We start from the raw sequence: 22784 nt of genomic DNA on the forward strand, positions 1-22784 counted from the left end.
CTCCCCTGCTACACTATAACCTCTCACTCACCCTTTGACATGCTGCACTCAACACGTACTTGCCGAATACATGACTAAATGAAGGCCTGGGTTCAGAGTACTCATTCCAGAAATTTCTCAGGGGACAGACAGGTCCTGTGACCAAACAAGACTGGCACCCATTGTATCCTGTCTTCCCTCACAGAGTCCTAATATGCATTACGTAGGGGGCTCTGAGGTAGGCTCCAACTAGAAAACAAAAAGCCTCAGTAAGCTAACTTTCTTCACCTCATGTTTCCTAAACGTATTTAAATATGACTTTTTTTTTTCCATCTAACATTTACTAATATCCTGTAGAATTTTTTTTTTTTTTTTTTTTTTTTTTTTTTTTTGAGACGGAGTCTCGCTCTGTCGCCCAGGCTGGAGTGCAGTGGCCGGATCTCAGCTCACTGCAAGCTCCGCCTCCCGGGTTCACGCCATTCTCCTGCCTCAGCCTCCCGAGTAGTTGGGACTACAGGCGCCCGCCACCGCGCCCGGCTAGTTTTTTGTATTTTTTAGTAGAGACGGGGTTTCACCGTGTTAGCCAGGATGGTCTCGATCTCCTGACCTCGTGATCCGCCCGTCTCGGCCTCCCAAAGTGCTGGGATTACAGGCTTGAGCCACCGCGCCCGGCCAGAATTTATTTTTAAGAGATGCTTTCTGGCAGGATCCTACTGGGAAGCCTGATGTTCTCAAGGTCATCCGGCTTGGTTTGGGGGCTGCTCACCCTGTACTGAGCACCCTCATTGCTGCACTGCTGTCGTCGTGAACACACATGCACATATTCACATATGCAGCCACCACTGTAGTAAAGCATGCTATAAGCACAGTTTGAAGCTAGCCTGGGGTGATAGTTTTCAGGGAGCAGAGAGTAAAAAAACAATTACAACTCTGGTATTTGTAAATGTAGCCTTTGTAGTTATGACAACTCATACTGACTTGTCTTTTGGTAAGACTCAAATCTGCAAGTATTTGGGAAGCTGATGTGTGAAGGCAGGTCCCACAGGTGGTGAGTCAGTCTACCTACCCTACCCAGCCTTGCAGCTCTGCAGCTCTCTTGTTTTCAGCAGTTGCAGCAGTTCTCTGTGATTTTCTAATAGAGTTAAACAAATTTTTTTGGGGGGGAAATGACATGCCATCTTGGAATTAGTGAAGATTTCAGGACATATCCCTCTTGCATATCCAGGATGTATTATAAAGGTAAGATTCCTGAGGTGGAGCTGTGTTAAAGGCAGGGGACCTCAAATTAGTTTTGATCAGCCTCCACTTAGGCAGGGCAAAACTGCTTCACCCACCGACTCCATCTAGTCTTTTTTTTTTTTTTGGCGGTGGGCAGTTTATTCCACTTCATGCAGACACTGACCCACGCGCTCACGGAGCTTAAAAATGATACATCGAACCACACGGATGTCATCCCCTCCTCCCCCCAGACACAGAAAGACACTTGGCTGAGTGGGATGGGGTCCGAGGGTACAAAAGCCTCCGTCCTGGGAGAAGGCAGCGGTGTGGGCCCAGGTGGGGGGAGGGGCAGTGTCCTTTCTCCCCGGAGGAAAAGTGCAGGACTCCATCTAGTCTTATCTTCCAGTGGAAAAATAAATGAGTGATAATTTGTGGGGAGTGGATTATATATACATTTGTTCTAGCACTGGACTATGGATGATTCCTATTTGAACCACAATGTATACATGTCTTAGAGTCTAGTTATTGAAAAATTACAGCTCCAAAATACTGTTGATGCAAATAAGCTTCAAGTATACTCTGTAGGGTTAACCAAGCAACCCACAACAAAATAAACTGATGATAATGCAAGCTAACAGTAATTCATAATTAAAAAGTACCAATAGCAGCAATTGAAAATTGCAACCAACTCAAGGCAACACTGATGATGTGCTGATAAAGAACCTTTCTCCCAGATCAGGCAATGTCATCTCTGTGCTGCACATGTGAAACTGGAGCCTTCTAATATAGCAGGCGAGCACGGCACTGCTGGCAGCTAGACTTTATAGCACAGAATTATAGGGTATGTAGTAACCTTTGTGATGCTTAGTAGATTACAAATTAGTAGTCCTGGTAATATGTAAAAATGAAGCCTTCACCAATCTGCATACAATTCACCATAATATTCCAAAAGAGGACTTAAACACGTTCAGTTGAAGGCACATGAGGATGCCTCTGATAATGCGCCCCAGCCTCTGGTCCCACACCCCATAGGTTTTAGTCTCTACTTTTGAAATCATTGTCTGGGCAGCCTTTCCTCCTTCGGCTCGGGCTTTTTTCCTTTCCTAGCTCAAGCAGACTGGAGATACGCATTTGGATTTATGAAGTGCTCAGACTGTTATTTTAAAATGTGAAAGGAGTTCTTTTTAATATCCAGGTAATACAATATCCAAGATATAACATTAAGTGGTAAAAAAGAATGTGTATGACAGTATGTATGACATCTTACTTATATTTTTAAAAGCCCACAGATTTTATATGTATGTTTGTGCTTTACATGCCTAGAGTATCTCTGGCAGTGTGTGTAAGAAATGAATCAAAAGAGTTGCCTCCAGGGAGAGGTAATGGGTGCTGGAGGAGAGAGGGAGGCTTGGGTTTCCCACTAGGTATCTATTTGCGCTTTTTAAATTTCGCACCATTTATGTATTAACCATTAAAAATAACTGAATTTAAATTAAGAGAAAAGAAAGAAAAACCCAGTGAGCCTATACTATAAAGTGTTGATTCTCATTTTGGTTTCTTTCTTTTTTCTTTTTATTTAAAGATGAAGGTTTGTTTTATTTCTTGTTGATTCCTCTTTTGGCTTTCAAAGTCATGGTCATATATTAAGGAGGAGATTCCAGATTCTAAAGTAAAATATCGAGATGAGATGACCGCGTTAGAAAACCAGGCCCAGGGCGTGGGATTCTGGGCTGAGTCAAAGAACTCAATCCCAAAACACAATTTTCTGATAAATTAGAACTGTTATTTAAAAACTTTCCTAGTGTTCCAATGTATTTTCATACTGTGTATATGTAAAATACAAAAGGAGCACTCTTAGTAAGGACACTTGTACATTTGTAACTTGAATATAAGAAAAAAAGACCAAAAAAGAGACAAAATTCATAAAGCGAAGCATGTTTAAATGAATGCATTCCTCTTATTTCATCCTGCTTCAGTATTGCTCAAGAAAATTAAGCAATTATTTATCTTGATTTGCTACCAGGAATTTTTTAAAAAGCAAAAGAAATATTACACTATTTAGTGTTTCCTAATAAAAAATAAAATTTCACTAATTACATAAAAAAGAATTGTATTCTTTTACATAGATCAACACAAAACAGTACATTGCCTTTGTATGTTAAATGCTCATTATGCTGAGTGACAATTCTAAGAGCAAAGACATGTAGTTATCTAAATTTTATGGGTCCTGAATTACTGCAGATAGACAGTACAGTAAGAAATAAGGCTGAAAGGAATGTTTTGGACACTATAGGAGGCCTAACTTTGGGTGGTGTAGATACAGATCAAAATGAATTTCTCAAACCAGAGATGCGCTTTGTGGAGTGGGCCTAAAGTAGTGACAAGGTAGTCACAGACTGCTGGAGGAGGGTACTTGGGCTGGTGTCTACCTGGCATATTTAGGAACATTCCATAATGAGATGGATATCAGCACAATTGATGATTTAGCCCAAAGCCTCAGTCAATTGAAGGCTACAAGTGTTGAGTACCACAAGTCCCACCTCTATCTCTATATGTTTAGAGTGCAAATATTTTCCCATGCTTCTCGTCCCCTAGTCACTGCCCACCCACCTCTGCCCCTTCCCTATTCTTACAGGACCTAGCAGGCTGGCACACTAGAGCTCTGCCTTTCAAAGTCAAGTTCACATAGAGGAGATACAAGTAACCACAAGCCCTTGAGTAACCCACGCAAAGAAACTGCTTGGCTTTGGTCTAAATGACTTACATTTTTCCTCGCCTGAATTAGCCGGTAATTACATGTGGACAGACTTAGCCAGAATAGACCAAATGATCAATTAGAAGGCAAAAAGAAGTTCCTTTCTTTAAAGTTCAAGGGTCCCTGTTGAAGTGCCCTACTTCCAAAGCGATGCTCACATGGGCCCGTGCCCAGCTCTCTGCAGTGCCTGAGCATATTGTACATTTGCTTAACGATAATGAATTTAGTACTTATTTTGCAGGAAAATATAGGGCATTTCCATTACATGCAATCAAGCAAAAAGGCTGCAAAATGTGCCACTCCATTAATTCTAAACAGAATCCTTCCCAAATGTCACCCTGAAACCAAAGTACAGAGTTATTATAAATCTGATGGAATTAAGAGTAATTTTCATTTGTACAAAGGATTTGAGGGACATGACTCCTGCCACACACACACTATTAATTGGGTTAAATCCAATTTGCCAATTTCAGTGTGAATCACTAAGCTCTGACCTAGCTTGCCCCAGTGGTGAGATCGGTGGGTTCTCGTCTTTTTGGCTCAGGTGTACATATGCACGTGCTCGTATGTGCCCACATATACACAACTTTAGAATATGTAAAGAACATATGCAATTGGCTTGTTATAAACATGTACTGTCTACTATTCAGGAATGAATACTTAGGTAATAAAATTATAAAGAAAAGCAAAACCTTGATGACTGGGCTCAGAATAGTGGTTACCTTTAGGGAGAAGGGAGAGGTTATGTTCAAAGAGGAAAAAAATGCCAACTTCTGGTAGGTCATTTAACCTCCGAGCCTTAGTTTCCTCATCTGTAAAAGGGGATTGTAACACCTACTTCCATGGGAGTCCTGAAGATTAATGGCCTTGAGTATATCAGAGCAGAGCACTGAGTGTGGTGCCTGACACATAGTTAGCACCCTTTGAAAGGTAACTAGGATCTTTATTTTCATTTCTGGGGACTCTTTTGCTTAAGCTGGTTCCCAAATCATGGAGGGAAATGTGGACCTGGCACCGGGATGGGAACAACCTTCCCAACCTTCATTGCTAGGTTGTCCCCAGGGCCTGGGAGGGACGGGTCAGCCCACTGAGTTATGATCATTTCCTTCTTAATTTCAATTTCTACTATCTCTGGGTTGCAGCTGGACTTGTGGGAGAGCACAGTGCAAGAGACAGGAATAAGCAGGGTAAGACAGTTCGGAGGAGGGTCCAGTACGCCAACAGCAAGAGCTCCTGGGCAATGGGGGGCCCAGGGCAGCCCCTCACTCCACGTTGCGGTACTTGGTGAAGAGGTTGTACAACACTCGTAGTGTAGATTTCAGGTCACAGTTGACTATGTCTGTGAAGAAAACAAAAAACACGTTGTTTCCGTGGGGCCACGTGTTCCAAAGTTGGCATACACTGCCCCTCCCAACCACCCCTGTGTACCCAGCATGTTCGGGGTGGATGGGTAGAGTGGGCAGCAAGACTTCAGGGCAGGGGGCAGTTAGGGTAGAGGTGCCGGGGCACAGCATCTCCAGATAAGGCCTGACTCTCCCCACAATCCCCACCTGTCCCAGGGGCTCTTTGCCCACTGCCTCCAGCCTCTACCACAGAAGCAACCATGTGTGGTGGAAAGGAGGGGAAGGCCTGGGGCTATAGTGGAGGACAAGGGGGTGAGTTGGGACTCAAGCTGCCTCACAGAAGCGTGCCTAGCAGAGAAGGGGGACTTGCAAGGAGTACTCAGGACATAGGCGTCATGGGGACAGACAGCTTCAGATTAATAACAGAGCAAGGCAGAAGGGTTTGAGGTGCTAAAACTTCAGCTGGAGGTCCCTCAGCTTCTATGCCACCATTCCCTCTCTCGCTCACTTCCTCCCTCTAATCTTCCCATCCTTCCTCCTTTCCTCTGATCCTCCCATCCTCCTTCCCTCCCTCTATTCCTTCCTTCTTTCTTTCCTCCCCCCCGATCTTCCTATCCTCCCTCTTTGCCTTCCTTCCTTTGCAATAGGAGCTTTCCAGGTACAGAAGTGGGCAAAGAATTCCAAGTGGAAAGTTTAGTGTATCTTACTAAACCCAGCTATGCTGGAGAATTCCCAATAGGCTAGCATGGCTAGAGAGGTTGGGGTGTGCGGGGCTGGATCCTGAAAGGCCTTGAATTCCAAGTTACGGAGTTTGCATGATTTTGTAGGCTAGAGGCTGGAAACTGGCAGTTGGCAGGCTAGCTATGACTCACTGACACATTTTGCTTAGCCCTTCCGCCCTCCATCCATTTACTGGTCACCACTTTCTCTGTTCGTCTAATCCTCTGCTGACTCCTCTACCTTCCTCCCTCCCCCAAGGAGACTCCCTCTCTACTCTTGTCCCTTTGCTGTCACTCTTCTAGAGAGCCAACTTTTGAAGAATGGGAGAAGAGAAAACAAAAAAATGGAACTCTGTCTACTATTGAGGAATGCATACTTAGGTAATAAAATGATAAAGAAAAGCAAAAACAAAGCAAAACCTTGATGATTGGACTCAGAATAGTGGTTACCTTTAGGGAGAAGGGAGAGGTTAGGTTCAAAAAGGATGCAGGGCAAGTTGGAGGAAGCTCTTGGGAGCCAGCATGACTCTTTTCTTCGACGTGGGTGGTGGCTGCGTGGTGGCTCACTTGGTAAAAGTTCACTAACCTGTACATTTATGTTTCATGCACCTTTCTGTATATGTGATATTTTTCACAATAAAAATGATTAAAAACCAATTGTATCAGAGGTCAGATGAAGTAGGTGATTAAGAGAAGGTAATATATGCTCTGGGATTCAAAGATGGGAGAAATTACACTAAGTCATTGGGAAAGAAGGTGTGGGGGAAGGCGTCAGGATTCTAGCAATGCTCTGGTCAATACCCACAGGGATCCTTCAAGAGCAGGCAGAGTGGGGAGCCAGGGGCTCCCAGGTCTTAGCCTTGGGACTTTAAAAAAAAGATTCTATTTTTTATTTCAATAGTTTTTGGGGTACAGTGGTTTTCTGTTACATGAATGAACTATATAGCAGTGAATTCTGAGATTTCAGTGCACCCATCACCCAAGTACTGCACATTGTACCTAACATGTATTAGTTTCTTTATCCCTGTCCCTGCTCCTGCCTGCGCCATTCTCAGTCTCTAAAGTCCATTCTATCACTCTGTATTTAGCCTTGGGATTTTTGCAACTGGGACTGCCACAGCCTGGCATGCTTAGGCCCCAAGCTCCAGGCCTAGAGCCCAGGGCCTCTCCTGCCTGTTCCTTCCAGGCCTTATCCTGGTTATAGACCAACCCTGCTCCACCCTGGCTGGGCCCAAGGTCTCCTACTGATAGACCAGGGGCTTCCAGAGACCCCTTGCGTGGCCTGGAGCTCACAGCGGCCATTTCTGCTCCCATGGTGGTTCATCACATATCTGAGCCTCCACCTGGGGCCCTGGCCTGAGGCTGAGCCCTGCTACCTTGCCTTGCTCATGCTGAGCCAGGAGTCCCACTCTGAATCACCTTCTGCCAGATGGAATCCTGTGCCCTCTAGGCTGATTCCTGTCCTCCCCGACTGCTTGGTGTTGAGTGTTTCTTAAATTCCACTCAAGTCAAATATTAGGAAGTTACTCCAGGGAGGAACTGCTAGAAAGGCAGAGAGGGGTAAAGGTGAGCTTGCCAAGGGAGTGGGTGTAAAGGGGAAGGTACAGTGGGCCTGGAGCCACTGCAACAGGCTCCTAATGAGCTCCCTTTGCCCTCTCCAATCCACTCTACCTACTGGAGCCAGACCTCCAGGTCTCCAGGTATGGCTGTGCCTCCAGGTATGGCCACCAGGTATGGCTGTGCAGGATGTGCACTGCACAAGTCCAAGGCACATCATTCACACTTCCAGGTCACCACTGTCATGGACTACAAGGTAAACAGAGCTCCTTGGAGCTGTGTAGCTCCCAGCTTGTGTGGCCATACAACTATTTCACTTAGAAGGTCCAAAATCCTAAATCATGGCTTTGTAAGGTGTAACCTGACCTGACCTGCCTACCTTCCCACTCTCATTTGGTGCCACACTGCCTCCCTCACTATGTATCACAGTCACTGTGGCTTCCTTTCACTACCCTCCCCATGGGCCATGCTGTTACAATATCTAGATCACTCTTCCCAAATAGCTGGCTCTGAGTCCTCCTGCAGACCTCAGCTCAAAGCACAGGCTCCTAGGCCTTCCTGACCCTGGCCTGGGTACAGGGGTCCCGTTTTATGTTCTCAAAGCTCCCACATGCTTCCTTCATAGTACTCACTCCAGGTATAAATCAGTGACTTGTATGCTTATTGATTAATATCTGCCTCTGCCCTGGACTGTAGGTTCCTTGAACACAGAGAACACGGACCCTCCAAGGATATTAACAGATCCGTGAATGAATGGTTTCCCAGTGTCTTGGAAACCAAGGAAAAAAATTCCAGAGAGGGCAGACAAGAGGGCCACATGCTCCCAAGAGGGTGAGGAGGTTAAGGACTGAAAAGAGTTCCCAGGGGACACAGGCCCAGGAGGTGACTTGGGAGAGAGCAAGGCCAAGAGCAGGTGGGGGTAAAGTGTTAACAGCATGGGCAGATCAGAAGTGGAGGCCTGAGCATGGGTCACAAAGGAGGAATTTGGGGGCCCGATGAAGGACAGATACCGACGGCGGCAGGGGTATTTGTTTTCCCTTTTGAAAGATGGGTGAGTTCTGAGGTTGCTAGAAAATGTCCAATATGGCAGAATGTTTTAAACTGGCCATTTTAATGGTTACTAAGTGACATTTTTATGTTCACAAAAGTTTGAAGTCCATCTCCACCACAGCTGTGTGACCCTGGCAGTCACTTAAATTCTCTGAATCAGTTTTCTCACTGGTAAAATTGGGCAATACCTTTATGAAAAACACCCAGAATATATTAAGCGTCCCCTAAATGGTAGTTTTCTTTCTGTTTCCCCATCTTTGCCCACTAGCAGAGCTGCTGTGTACAGCCGTGCGGTCTGTGCATTGCACAATGCCTGCACCATTCACATGGACTAAGCCCTGCTCCTTGGAAATGTGAGTTGCTTCTTCATCACCTTCACCACTAACGCCAACAGATGGGCCGGGTGAATAGGGGAGACAGCAGTCGGAGACACTGCTTATCACCTGTTCTTATCAAGAAAGCCAAGACCTGGGCCCCCAGGTAGTCCCAGGCAGACTAGCAAGCCAGCAGGAGACTGGACTATCTCAGCCAGGAGAAGGGCTGTGGATTCCTGGGAATATATTGTAACTCCATGCCATATAAACAGAGCCACTTCAAAGCCCTGATCTCATAAATTGTGTGATTAGCAACTCAGTTCAGTTCTGAGAGCCTCTGTGTGCTGGCCCAGGGCCCCTCTCTGGAGGCAGACAGCCAGGACTATGGGGCTCCAGGTCAGATACACCAGAACGGAGGCTGTCTGGCAGCCTGGGGCCAAGGAAGAGGCGGCTGTAGAGATAAAACAGCTTCTGGCCAAGGGGAAAGGGCTTGCTGTTTGCTCCTCCCACCCAGAGGTATTAGTAACTCTTTCCATCAGGAGAGGACCATCCAAAATGAGTTCATGATTCTCTAAAGGATGCAGAGGCCAAAGGAAGGAGAGGAACTCTCTTCCCAGCAGAAACATTTTGCACAAAGAGACAAGGCCCTCTGTGGCCATTTGTGACACCACAGTTTCCTTCATCCCAAGGCACTGTTGAAGGCCCTTCTCTGAAGCTTTCCCCCGGGGTCTCTGAATCCCTTGACCAAGGTGGGAGGCCCTTGCTGGCTCAGGGCTGGCAGCTGGTGGGGGCTGGAATCAGGTGGCCAGTAGGTGGTTACTTATGCTCTAGCCCCCGGCCGATTTCCCGGCGCCTCTGTCTCATCCTGCCTCACATCTCTGCCTGCTCTCTACTCCCCACTGGGGCAGGATCCATGCTGTACAGATGCTCCTTTTGGTGCTTCTACTGTCCTATCTAGTGGTAGTTTGCCATTTGCTTTATTTATTTTTAAAAGCTTTTAAGTCATTAAAATTTTTTTAAAATATGACATACATCCAGGAAAAAACCCATGCAACATATATGTACTGTTTTAAATATTTGAAAATGAACTCCTGTCCATGTCAAAAATAGAACATTGTCAGTACCCTAGGAGGATCCCGTCCCCTTCTACATTCCCTCTTTCATTCCCCAAATATAACCACTATGCTGATGCTTACGATTACTTTCTTGCTTTTCTTACCAGTCCTAGCATCAACATATGTGCCCTTGAACGGTAGATTCGAAAGCTGCCTCTTTTTATATTTCACAGGATTCATCTATGCTGTTGCATGAGCTGTCTGTTTTTTAACAGTTTTACTGAGGTATAGCTATAATTATCTAACTATAATTCTATAATTATTCAAGAATAAAGCTTCTTGGCCGGGCAGGGTGGCTCACGTCTGTAATCCCAGCACTTTGGGAGGCCGAGGCAGGTGGATCACCTGAGGTCAGGAGTTCAAGACCAGCCTGGCCAACATGGCGAAACCCCATCTCTAATAAAAATACAAAAATTAGCTGGGTGTGATGGTGGCAGCCTGTAATCCCAGCTACTTGGGAGGCTGAGGTAGGAGAATCTCTTGAACCTGGGAGGGGAATTCCAGTGAGCCAAGACTGTGCCATTGCACTCCAGCCTGGAGAGCAAAACTCCATCTCAAAAAAAAAAAAGAAGAAAGCTTCTTGATTTGTTGTCTACCTCTGGTAGATTTTCGGTGCTTCAAAATCATTGTTTTTGATCATTTTGTCCAGTTTCACACTTGCTCTTTAGCAGAGAATAGTCACTGATCTCTTCATGCTACAGTAACTAGAAGTTCCTCCCCTGACTTCTCGGTTCAGTCTTTTTATTGTCATGGTTGTATTATAATCCGTGATATGAATATGTTCCAATTTATGTAGCTAGTCTACTGGGATGTACACTCCAGCCCATGCTATCACAGGTATTCTTGGGCTTGTCTCCTGGTGTATGGACATGCATGCCTGTGAGTGGATTGCTAGGTCAAGGAGTGTGCCAACTTCCTATTACTGCTGTAGTAAATTAGCACACATTTGGTGGCCTAAAAACAACACAAATTTATTATCTCTGAATTGTAGAAATCAAAAGCCCCAAATCCGTCTCACTGAGATAAAATCACAGTGTCAGCACAGCTGCATTTTTTTCTGGAGGCTCTAATGGAGATCCTTACACTTGTTCTTTCCAAGTGGGGGATGGAATAAGTTAGGTGGCCATAAGGCAGTTACTGGTGTTCTAACCCTCTGGGGTTGCTTGCATTCTCTGGCTTATAGCCCTCTTCCATCTCCAAAGCCAGCAATGGTTGGGTGAGCCTTTCTTATGCTACATCACCCTCACACTTCTGCCTCCCTCTTCCACTTATAATAAGGACCCCTGTGATGACATTGGGACCACCTAGATAATGTCATCATCTCAAGCCCCTAAATTTAATAACATCTGCAAAGTCCCTTTTGCCATGTAAGATAACACATGAACAGGTACTGAGGATTAGGGCCTGGACGTCCAGGGCTGGGGACCACATTATTTTGGCAGGGGGTGTCTACCACATTATTTTATAGTGCATTACACATCTTCAACTATATTAGATGAGAACAAACTGTTTTCTACTTTCAGCTAAATAAGGACTGAATAAAAATAAAATGGTTCTAGCAATTTAGAACACCAGCAGTTTCTGTTGCTCCACATCCTTGCTAACACTTGGTATGATGAGAGTTTTAAATGTTGGCTTCTGTACACTATCTCCTAGGGGAATGGGGGAGTTGAACATTTTCCATATTATCAGCCACTGACAAAGTCTTCCCTGAATGAAGTGATCACCTGGAACTCAGCTGCCATCACCTGCTTGTTTTTTCAGCATTGCTTGCCATCTGGTCCCAGGTATGAGACTCCTTACATTTTAGATATTTGGTCCTACAGACTTCAACCCTGCCTGGTACTAGATGTCTTCTGAGTCCCTGCCTGCCTGTTATTCTGGAGTCTTAACCATAATTGACGGTGAGTCTACTTGAAGGGTGATAACAGGGTGGACATGTGCATTTGAAGACATGTGGCACAATGCCCTAAATAAAAAGCTGCCAGCTGCATGACAATATTTCTTTTTCTTTCCTTTGAGACAGGGTCTCACTTTGTTGCCCAGGCTGGAGTGCAGTGGTGCCATCTCGGCTCACTGCAACTTCCGCCTCCTAGGCTCAAGCGATCCCTTCCACCTCAGCCTCCTGAGATGGAAAATTAACCACCACACCTGGCTAATTTTTTTGTATTTTTTGTACAGATGGGGTCTCACTATGTTGCCCAGGCTGGTCTCAAATTCCTGAGCTCAAGCCGTCTGCCCACCTTGGCCTCCCAAAGTGTTAAGATTACAGGTGTGAGCTTCCACGCCTGGCCATTATTTCAAGTGCTCCACTGGTTATGAACTTGATGCTAACCCTTGGCTTACACTAACTGAGGTACTAAACGGTCATGAAGCCCGGGCAGCAAGTCATCTCAGATACCAACCCAGTTTCTAGGGGATTTCAAGGCACAACAGAGCTTTAAGTGTTAAACAGCACAGCGGAGAATGCATTTTCCTGACCTTAAAAACATTTTGCCATGAAAAATGCCTCCATCACAACCAGTTTGATTTTGAAATGCCCTCAAAGAATTACCCACATGGGCACCCTTTGAAATGTCTGCATCGTTTACTTCCAAATCTCACTTTCCAGGTAGAAGCATAAAAGGCAGAGGGAATGCTGGGATTCACTTCTCACAAAGTACAATTTCATAAAATGCTATTTCCATTCCCCTTTACGTACTGGAAATTTGCAGCATGGGCATAATGCCCTGTGTCATAACAAATAAAACATGTGTTTTTCCATCCACATCGGTCAGTTAGTTTCATATTCAGCAACTTAATAATTGCATAAAAATATCACCTATATTCCAAAATATTCCTATAGATTGATTTATATTGGGAAAATTATCTGTCCCAAGGGAAAGAAATATCCCAATTCTAAAATATCAGAAGTACTTCCAATCTGTAACCAGGAAGTTTCATATTAAGCAGTTCAAGAAAATGGAAGCAAAATGATAGCCGGAACGTTCCCACTGTGTCTGTCCTCCCAGAAGCAGGGTGCTCATCATCTGCCCACAGAACAAGAAGAGTCCATTCCTAATGCTATTAGGAAGGCTGGAGTGGCCTTGCCAAGGAGAGAGCCCCAGGGGGACACCAGCCTTGCCAGAGGTCCTCCCCCAGTTCTCAGTTGACCAGGGGCTTAGGACAAGGTGGTAATAAATGAGAACAGGAGTTGACCTTTGTTGGCCAGAGTCAATAGATAACAAGTCTGGAAGGAGTCATGAGACAGGGTCCTCATTCTTCCCCAGGGGGGACTTTTGCTCATGCTGTCATTCTGTCTGGCATGCACATACTTCTCTCCCAGTCTCCATACACCAAAGCCCTACCTGGTCCTTATGGTTTAGCCCCACTGTCACCATCTCCATCAAAGTGTTCCTCCCCCAAGACAGAAGTGGTATCACCTCCTCAGTCCTCACAGCCTCTTCCTTGTACCTCTTTCGTAACAGTTCCCAGGACTGTCATTTCATTTTGCTAACTGGCTGCAACTTGTCTCTTCCCTGGTTGGCTGCACATGCCTTGAGGTTCAGGAAGGTCTTACCCCTCTTGTTATATCATGATCTACAGGGTCTCAAGCCCACTAGACCAGGGCATGGCCCCCACTAGGTGGGGGTTTGGATAGAGGAGTTCAGAGCAGAGGCAGCAAGGGGGCATGAAAGCCCACCATCCCTACTCATCCACTTGCCTGTAAACTACCAGAAAAGTGCAAGCAACCTTTTGCCACAAATGGCATTCTCAATGTTCCCAGGGGACATATGCAGATCATCTGCAACATAGTGGTGACTCGCCAGCTCTGGTGAAATGGAATACTTCAGTCAGTAAGGGGCAGAAAGCGAACATCTGTACCAAGAAGACTACTAAGAGAAGTGTGCCTCCTCTGCTCACGAATGCACGTGTGCACTCCTAGCATGAGTATGCAAGGGCTGCAGGAGCACTTGTTCCTTCTGCATTTCCCCCCAGTCTTATATTTACAACCCAAACCCCACAAATCATGCCCTGTCCTCAGGCAGAGTCTGAACAGGCAGAGCTCCACATCTGTCAGATAGAAGTAGTTCTGCTCAGCCCAGAACTGTCTGCACTGCACCTTCACCCCGACTTGCAGGGACACAGATCTTTGGCAGGTCAGCACCCTGTGCAGGGACAGAAAAACCTGGGCATTGGGCACAGGACAGTTCCTGCAGCAGCTCTTCTGCTCGGGCCCTGATCCCTGCAATCCCATGCAAGGCATGTGTGGGATTTTAGATTCTTTTCTTCCCCTGGCTGTGCAGCTGGCAGCTCACAAAGGGTCTCTGGGACTGAGCAGCTGCACCGAGTCCCACCTTCCCCAGCAATGAAGACTTCAGAAAATGCTTCCCTCTGCTACAAAATCTGAGTACCCGTGTGCAGGGAGAGGGTCTCTGTTGTCACAAACCCAGGAAAGAGCAAAGTACCTTCTGGTCGCGGTTTTGGCTTTTCCAACCCTCCGTCTTGCATGAGCTCAAAGGCAAAGGAGACATTCAAGACCTGGCAAGAGAGATGCAGACAGCATGTACCATTGCACACCCAGGAGCCCCGGGACCTGGCCCTGGGAAGTGAAGGAGCCCAGCACTGTAGCCAGAGGGGCAAAGGCTGAACTAATTTCAAGAAGAAATATGGCTACCAAAATGGGCAGGCCACCTGGAGCGTGAGCTAGCTGATCCTAGCTTGCTGTTGGAGAAGCACTCCTGGAGAAGCACAAAACTCCCTTCATATCCTACTGTGTTCCTGTGTAAACTGCCAGGACTTCAAACTGGGGGTGTCAGTGCACACGTTTGGAAGAATCAGATGGCAGGACATGTTCAACAGGCAGAGCAGGCTTTCTGCTGTGGACCAAATGCCTTTGTGTAGCGAGCAGGATGTGGCAGTCTACGAGAGGCCATCAGAACCAGGCTAAGCATGGGCCTCAGGTCTGACCAGCTTCACAGTCACTTTCCTTGTCACCTCTGGGGAGACAGGAGGCTGGGCTGGGACCCTTGACAGGAACACAGGGCAGGGGACCAGGGCCAGACTTCAGGGGAAGGGAAAGGCAGTCAGGGATGCCCAGCGGTCTGCAGGTAGCTCCTTCCTAGCTCAGCTCTTATAATAGGCCCCACCTCCAGGCACTGAAGACCTTGGGCAGAGGGGAGGCTTCTGCCTTTTTTGTGGATAGCCCCAGCGTGGGTGTGGGCAGATGAGTCGGGGGATGTGGGTTAGGCAGCCTCCCTGATGTCCCTTCTCCTTACCTTCTGTTCAAAGCTGTCCGGGGTCAGGAAGAAGCTGTGCAGGGGCACAAAGTAGCCCTCCAGGAGCCCCATGAGCAGCACCAGGTATACCCCATCTGCAAACTGGAGGAAGAGCAAGGTGATGCACTGGCCCCTACGCCTCCCAGCCAGTCCCCATCCAGGAGGCCCATCAATGTCTGTGCTTTGCCACCTGAAGCCTACCACCCCAGGCAGGCTGCTAGCTGGGGGGTAGGGGCAGTGGCCCGAGACAAGGAGGTCTGCTCTGCCCCACGTCTGGCTGGCCCAGCACAGGAGCCACAAGCCCAGGCCCTGATCTCAGCTGACGCAGCATTGACTGAACAGAGGCTATGTACCAACTCCTGGTCTAGGCATGGGGACCAGAGCGTGGGGAGTCAGTGTGGCTCCTGCCCTGGAGGAGTGCACAGTCTAATAGGGAAACTGGTGTGGGGACAAGGCACAGCTGCTCTGATGGAAGGAAGCTCGCTGGCCTGAGTGAGGTTGAAAGGTCGCCCATAAGCACTGAAGGCATCAGAGGAGGCTTCCGGAGAGGACGGTGCCTGAGTGGAGAGCTGAGGATGAGCAGGATTGGCTAGAGTGGGGCAGAGGGAGGAGGGAGAGGCGATGTCCAAGGTGAATGGCATGAGGCTCCTGGGGTGATCTGTGCTTTCTGAACAGAGAAAGGACTAGTGTCACACAGGCCTGGGCATTCTTCTTTCTCCCATCTCTCTTCAGTATTACAGCAGCAGAGTGCAGCTGTTATGAATGTGGGCTCTGGGGCCAGGTCTCCCCGGTGCAAATTCCAGCTCTCTCACCTACTAGCTGTGTGCCTTGGGCAAGTTATGTCACTTCTCTGTACTCATATGTCTTATCTGTGAAACAGGGATGGTAACAGTATAGTATCTACGTCACAGAGTTATCGTGAGGACTAAGCCAGTTAATATGCAGAGAGGGCCTGTAAACTGCTGGGCATGTAGCATTGAATAAATATTAAATATTGCTATTACTGTCTGGGAAAACAACAAAGCAGTCAGGACATGACTTACTGGCTCTTCCTGGCAAAAGCAGAACTATGTGCTGAGGGCCCTGGCAAGAGGCTTGCAGCCCGGTCCCTTCCTAGGCAGAAGAGGCCAGAATGGTTGGGAAACCAGGCCCCAGGGACAGGAGAGTCCCTCGGCTAAGTGTGGAGGCTGCTGGTCTTCTGCTCAGGGCTGGGTGAGATGAGCATAGGCTGAGCACTCAAGACAGGCTTGTGGAGGCCATGGAGGCCAGGGATGATGGACCTTTGGAGAAGCGGTGGTTCCAGGTGTGGGGGATGGCCGACATTCTAGAACCCTTTCAAAGGAGGCTGGGCCACCAAATGTTTATGAGTGTAAATAGCTACTAGGGTTCACAGAGGCCAAATTTCTTGGAATCACCTTAGGAGCCCAGAGTCTGCTCAGAGAGCTTTCCAGGTAGCCAGCTGGCCGGCCTGTGGCTCAGCCTTCATTAAGGGCATAAGACCCTGAGCTTGGGCTTGCCTTAAAGGCAGCTCCTGGCCAAGTGTGGTGGCTCATGCCTGTAATCGCAGCACTTTGGGAGGCTGAGGCGGGCGGATCGCTTGAGCTCAGGAGTTCAAGACTGGCCTGGGCAACATGGCGGAACCCTGTCTCTACTAAAAGTACAAAAAAATTAACTGGGTATGGTGGTGCATGCCTGTAGTCCCAGCTGCTCAGGAGACTGGGGTGGGAGGATCACCTGAGCCTGGGAGCTGAGGATGCAGTAAGCTGTGATCGTGCCACTGCACTTTAGCCTGCACGATGGGAGTAAGATCCTGTCTCAAAAACAAAAGGGTAGCTCCTCCTAGCTTCCATCCATCAGGCCTACAACTCAGGTGGGAATGGCCTGAGCATGACTCACCCTAGGTGGACACGGGAGAGCAGACCCCAGAGTCTGTCAAAATCAAGGCTCTTCTGGTGGGAGCTGAGCTTTATTCGAGCTGTGGTGAGGAGGAGTTAGGAGTAAAAGAATCCAATCTGTGAGGTCAGGGGTGACCTTGGGTTAGGGTTGTGGTCATTCACAGCTCTGAATGCCAGGCTTAGACTGCTCCTCACCTCCTATGGCTGGTTCCACTAACTTGGTAGGAATAGCAGATAAAACTGCAGAAACCCAAAGTGCTTGGCAGTGACCTCTGTCATAGCACTCCCTGCCCTTGAAAAACGAGCTAATCATTCCAGGGCCCATTCTAGCTCACTAAAGGAAGCGTCACTTTTCCAGAACGTTCCTTACTTCCTACAAGAGTACATGAAGCTCATTTCACACAGTCTAGACACACTCAGGTGGAGCTCAGCGACAGACTGGCATTTGCCTTTAAAATAAAAGGAGGTACCCAGACGATTGAAAGAGAAGCACAAGGCAGAAGCTCACCAAGAATGAAAGGAGGTGGGGAAACAGGATTCATCTCGCTTAAAGTATCTCCCCAATAAAGATTAGTTAAGTATAAAGAGGGGAAAAATAACTTTATAATAGGGAAATCCGGTGAATATCACCCTAACCAAATAATCCAAGTTATCACTAGCAGTGGGGCTAATGGACAGAGTGCCTCCTCCTGGGATGACGCAGGAAGAACAAAGCCTTACATGGGGAGTGCTGTTGATGAAAATGATGACCTGAATCTAATACGCAGGGAAAAGACAGTCTATAAACCAGCTGGCCTGAACGCTTCAAAAAGTGTCAATGCCACGCCAAGAAAGGCCAAGGAGTTGTTCTATGTTAAAAAGACACTAAAGAGACATGACAAGTAAATGCAGCATGTGAGCAAACTGGACAAGCGGCAAAATCTGAAGTGTTTTTTCCGACCACATGACGTTGCCATTTTAGTAGGTTAAAAACAGTCGGCTGGGCGTGATGGCTCATGCCGATAATCCCGGCACTTGGGGAGGCCAAGGTGGGTGGATCACCTGAGGTCAGGAGTTCGAGACCAGCCTGACCAACACGGTGAAATCTCGTCTCTACTGAATACAAAAAATTAGCCGGGCATGGTGGCACATGCCTGTAATCCCAGCTACTTGGGAGGCTGAGGCAGGAGAATTGCTTGAACCTGGGAGGCAGAGGTTGCAGTGAGCCAAGATCTTGCCACTGCACTCTAGCCTAGGCAACAAGAGTAAAACTCTATCTCAAAAAACAAAACAAAACAAAACAAAAAACAAAAAAAAAGTCGAATGTCAGCAATTTCATATGATTCAATCTAAATAGATTAATGTATTATGTTAAAACGGCCTGTCTTTGATAACCGTATTGTGGCTATCTAAGAGAATGTGCTTGTTCTTGAGAGACGTATGCTCAAGCATTTAGGGGTGCAGAGAAAGGTGTGGCCAGATACTAATAATCGGTGCATCCAGGTGAAGGGTATATGAGTATTCATTCTTGTAACTTTTCACCATAAAAATTTGGAAAAAAATCCGCAGAGATTCAGTCCACCCCTCAGAGTAGGACAGATCCCCATGCCCTCATTCCCCTCAGCTGGGAAAGCCCTCCTGGCCATGTGTGGTGGACCACTTGGAACAGGGGCTGTAGGGCAGGGCCCTGCCTCCACCTGTGCTAGGGTCTGTCACCCACCTGGGTTTCCAGTTCTGTGACCTCCAGGTTCAGTTTATTCAGGTGCTTGTTCACGAAAGTGATGAGTGTCTAAAAGAGAAGCAAAGCAGGCCCAGAGCTGGGGATTTGCACTAGTACAGGAGCCCGCGGCTGCCCCATGACTCCCATGAGGGTGAGGGTGAGGGCGAGGGCGAGGGTGAGGGTGAAAGCACGGGATCAGGCCCAGCCAAGAGCCCCGGGCCCAGAAGGTCTCTCTGCAAAGGCCCTTGAGTGCACAGGGAGGGCCACAGGCTCTAGGTCTTGCAGTCCCATACAACTCAGGGTGTGTAAGGAACAAGGAGGTCCCAAGAGGCAGAATGACAGGTGGAGTGTCTGAGTGGGGAACTGAGATAAAAAGATTCCACTGGCTCTCTCCATCCTGTCCTTTCTTCAGCACACGTGCCTAGGCCAGGGAGACAGGGAATTCTGTGAGGAGCGGGGAAGACTGGGATTGCTGGGGTTAGCCTGGGTGGGAAGACAGGCTGCTCATGCTGATGGAGAGGAAAAAGCCCGGGTGCAACATTCAGTAAGGAACGGACAGGTACATGGATGACAAGGGGGAAAGCCGTGTGTGTGCAGAGATTAGGTGATGCCATCAGTTCCAGCAGGAAGCTCCCGAGCTGCAGGGATGGGTTTTCCCAATGTCCTGCTGCACCTCGCTTCCCTCTCTCTGTCCTAGACACCCCTTTCCCACCTTTTTCACCACATTCAGCTTGTCTGGGGCGTGGTCGAACAAGGTGTCAAAGGCATCACGTTCTGAAAAACAGGGAAACACAACATGGAGCCCAAGAGCCGGTTCCTGGCAGGGAAGCCCACCTCGGGCCCCAGAGCCACAGGCCTCTCAAGGTCACAAGGTCAATGACTGATGGGAAGCCTCTGGGGTACAGACTGCTGGGAACTCTGGAATGTGATTTGGGACTAAGATTTGGGGGGATTCTCACCCTGGGAGCCTGTGTCTGTGTCCATGCACATGTACATTATTGGGTTGGGGCAGACTCAGGGTTCTCTTAGGCAGTGTGACCCCGGATTAGTCATTTCCCTTCACTGTATTCCATTATATCCTGATTTAGCTATTGTTCAGGTGTTTCTGAACCTCAGTAGAGGGGGAATGTTATCCAAATATTAAATCATTTCACCCCCCAATTTTAAAAAACAGGAGACCCATGACAAACAAGCTGGCAGAGGGCACAGAGAAGAGGGCTGGGAGCCAGGGAGCTCCAGGATGGGGTATGAGCTCTTCCTCTTAAGTGATCTAGGCCGCTTCAACTCTTTGTGCCTTAGTTTCCTCTTCTATAGAATGTTATTTTAAAAATAACCCTCCCTTAGGTTTGTCATGAGGATGAAGGGTGAGAACAAGCATGCGCGTGCTCTGTAAACTCCGACATGGTCTCCTGAAGGGAATAATTTTTAGCATGGTTGAAATATTTCAAAATATTACCCACAGTAAATATCAGGATCATAGAAAATAGCAAAGCCATGCTCCCTGCAGGGATTCTCCTTGCTGCAGCCTCTATGTTAGGAGCTGCGATGAGGGAAGGAAGAGAAGACAGTCTCTAGAAGGACAGAGTGGTGAGAGGGGACAGTCCCTGTGTTCGTGCATGTCTTCCTTTATTTGCATGAGATAATTAGTGCAAACCTGCCCTGAAAATGCCCAGGACCCATCCAGAAGCCTCGGGCAAGCTAATGAATCTTTCTGGGCTCCAGGTCTCTCATCTCTAAAATAAGGATAATTACAGTAAATATTTCAGTGGGATGTTATAAGCATTAGATGACTTAATATCTAGAAATACTTTAGCATACTTCCTAGGACATAGTAAATGCTCAAAACATTTTTTTTCGGAGGACACTTTTGGTTCTCTTTATGATTATTATATTGGTTTATCCATCTGCACACCTATCATTCACTAAATAAGCACTTGCAAGTAGTGTACTGGAAAGAATAAACAACTTGGAGTTAAGTGCTGGATAAACCAAGATCATAATCTCCTCCCTCACCCTTGGGCTGTGGGGTCTCAGGGGGTATAATCGTGGCTTCATATGTTTACTGTGAACAACAATAGCTGCAAAAGTGCTTCATAAATGGCAAGGTCAATGGCCTGATAAATTTCAAGATGACTGCGCAGGTGTAGGTAGTCTTCTTCCCACCAGTAAGCTGTCCCTCCCAACCCAACTGGCCATGTCAGCCAGGCTGGTGCAGACATATATCCAGGTGGCAAGCTGAGGGCCTGTTCTTCCCAGCTGCTGCAGAATTAACTAAAGCCCCAGTGCAGCCACCAGTGCCAGGGGACATTCTTATGCGACTTACCATGCCTCCCGGAAAGAGCCCTGGAGGAAAAAGAGAAAGAAAATAGTGTGACTCTTTTCTTGTCCCTTACAAGAGGCCAATCCTCTGAAGGGACACTCCATCATTGCTGGAAGCCCACCCCATGCTGCCTGCCACCCACCTGCCCTTGGTTGAGGAACTCAAAAAGCCTCCTTCCATTGACATTTTATTCTGCACGGCCTCCAATTATTGAGACTTTACCACATTACCACCCATTTTTTCCCCGTTACACGGACATAGTGGTGTAATGCAAAATCTGGCACAGTGATGCCCAAAGGATTACTTTTTGCCTTAAATAAAATCATATTATTGCTTGTAGTTAAAGAATATCGGACTCAGGGGGCTGAAGATTTCCAACCAGAAAGTCTTAGGATTCTTATGAGTGAGCTCAGACAACCCCTCAATGTAGAATTTTACTGCCTAGGTTGCTGTGGGCAGGTCAGCTTTGTTTCTCTCCTGTCCATCCTGTAGTACCCACCAAGATGCACCTACCATTGACCCAGGGTAGGTTTTCTCAAAGAGTGCAGGAACTGGAACCACACTCATAGCAGAGAAGCAGCATAGTATCAAGAGCACAAGCTTTAAAGACAGATCATTGAGGTTCAAATTGCACCGAGTGATTGAGTGATTTTTTTGCTGTGTGACTGATACGGTTTGGCTGTGTCCCTACCCAAATCTCAACCTGAACTGTATCTCCCAGAATTCCCACGTGTTGTGAGGGACGTAGGGGGAAGTAATTGAATCATGAAAAGACTAATTGAAACTGGTCTTTCCCATGCTATTCTTGTGATAATGAATAATTCTCATGAGATCTGATGGGTTTATCAGGGTTTCCTCTTTTGCTTCTTCCTCATTTTCTCTTGCCACCACCATGTAAGAAGAGCCTTTTGCCTCCTGTCATGATTCTGAGGCCTCTCCAGCCACGTGGAACTGTAAGTCCAATTAAACCCTTTTTCATTCCCAGTTTCAGGTATGTCTTTATCAGCAGCGTGAAAACAAACTCATACAGTGACCTTGGGCAAGCTAATGAACCTTTCTGGGCACCAGGTCTCTCATCTCTAAAATGAAGATAATTATGGTAAATACTTCAATCGGATGTTGTGATTATTAAATGATTTAATATCTAGAAATATTGCAGCATAATTCCTAGTATGTAGTAAATGCTGAAAACACTTTTTTCCAAATACACTTTTGGTTCTCATAATGATTATTATATATTGGTTTATCCATCTGCACACCTGTCACCCACTAAGTGAGCACATGCAAGCAGTGCACTGGAAAGAAGAATGAACTTGGAGTTAAGTGCTGGGTAAACCAAGGGCACAGTCTCCTTCCACACCCTTGGGCTGTAGGGTTTTAGTGGGTGTAATCATGGCTACATGTGTTTACTATGAACATCAATAGATAGGAAAGTGCCCCATAAATTGTACCGTGTTGTCATTATTAGGACATTGCATCCATGTTTATATCTTTGGGGCAGAGAAAGGGGCCATAGAAAGCATAACATGCATCCGAGAGATTATTCAATAATCTGAAACTTC

General features: G+C 47.0%; 1 protein-coding gene across 1 annotated transcript in view; it reads right to left on the reverse strand.

Annotated features, from left to right (window-relative positions):
- Nucleotides 1-2356: 2356 nt before the first annotated feature.
- PARVA (parvin alpha) overlaps nt 2357-22784 on the reverse strand; it is a 163148-nt gene continuing 142720 nt past the window's right edge. Inside the window, exons 8-13 of the mRNA XM_005578596.5 lie at nt 21226-21245; nt 19615-19676; nt 18903-18971; nt 15309-15410; nt 14499-14571; nt 2357-5291 (exon numbers count right to left, since the gene is read on the reverse strand). Of these exons, the coding sequence (XP_005578653.1) occupies nt 5215-5291; nt 14499-14571; nt 15309-15410; nt 18903-18971; nt 19615-19676; nt 21226-21245 (403 nt within the window). The 3' untranslated portion in view covers nt 2357-5214. The remainder of the gene's footprint in view (nt 5292-14498; nt 14572-15308; nt 15411-18902; nt 18972-19614; nt 19677-21225; nt 21246-22784) is intronic.

This window comes from Macaca fascicularis, chromosome 14 (genome assembly GCF_037993035.2).
Source record: "Macaca fascicularis isolate 582-1 chromosome 14, T2T-MFA8v1.1".
NCBI lineage: Eukaryota > Metazoa > Chordata > Mammalia > Primates > Cercopithecidae > Macaca > Macaca fascicularis.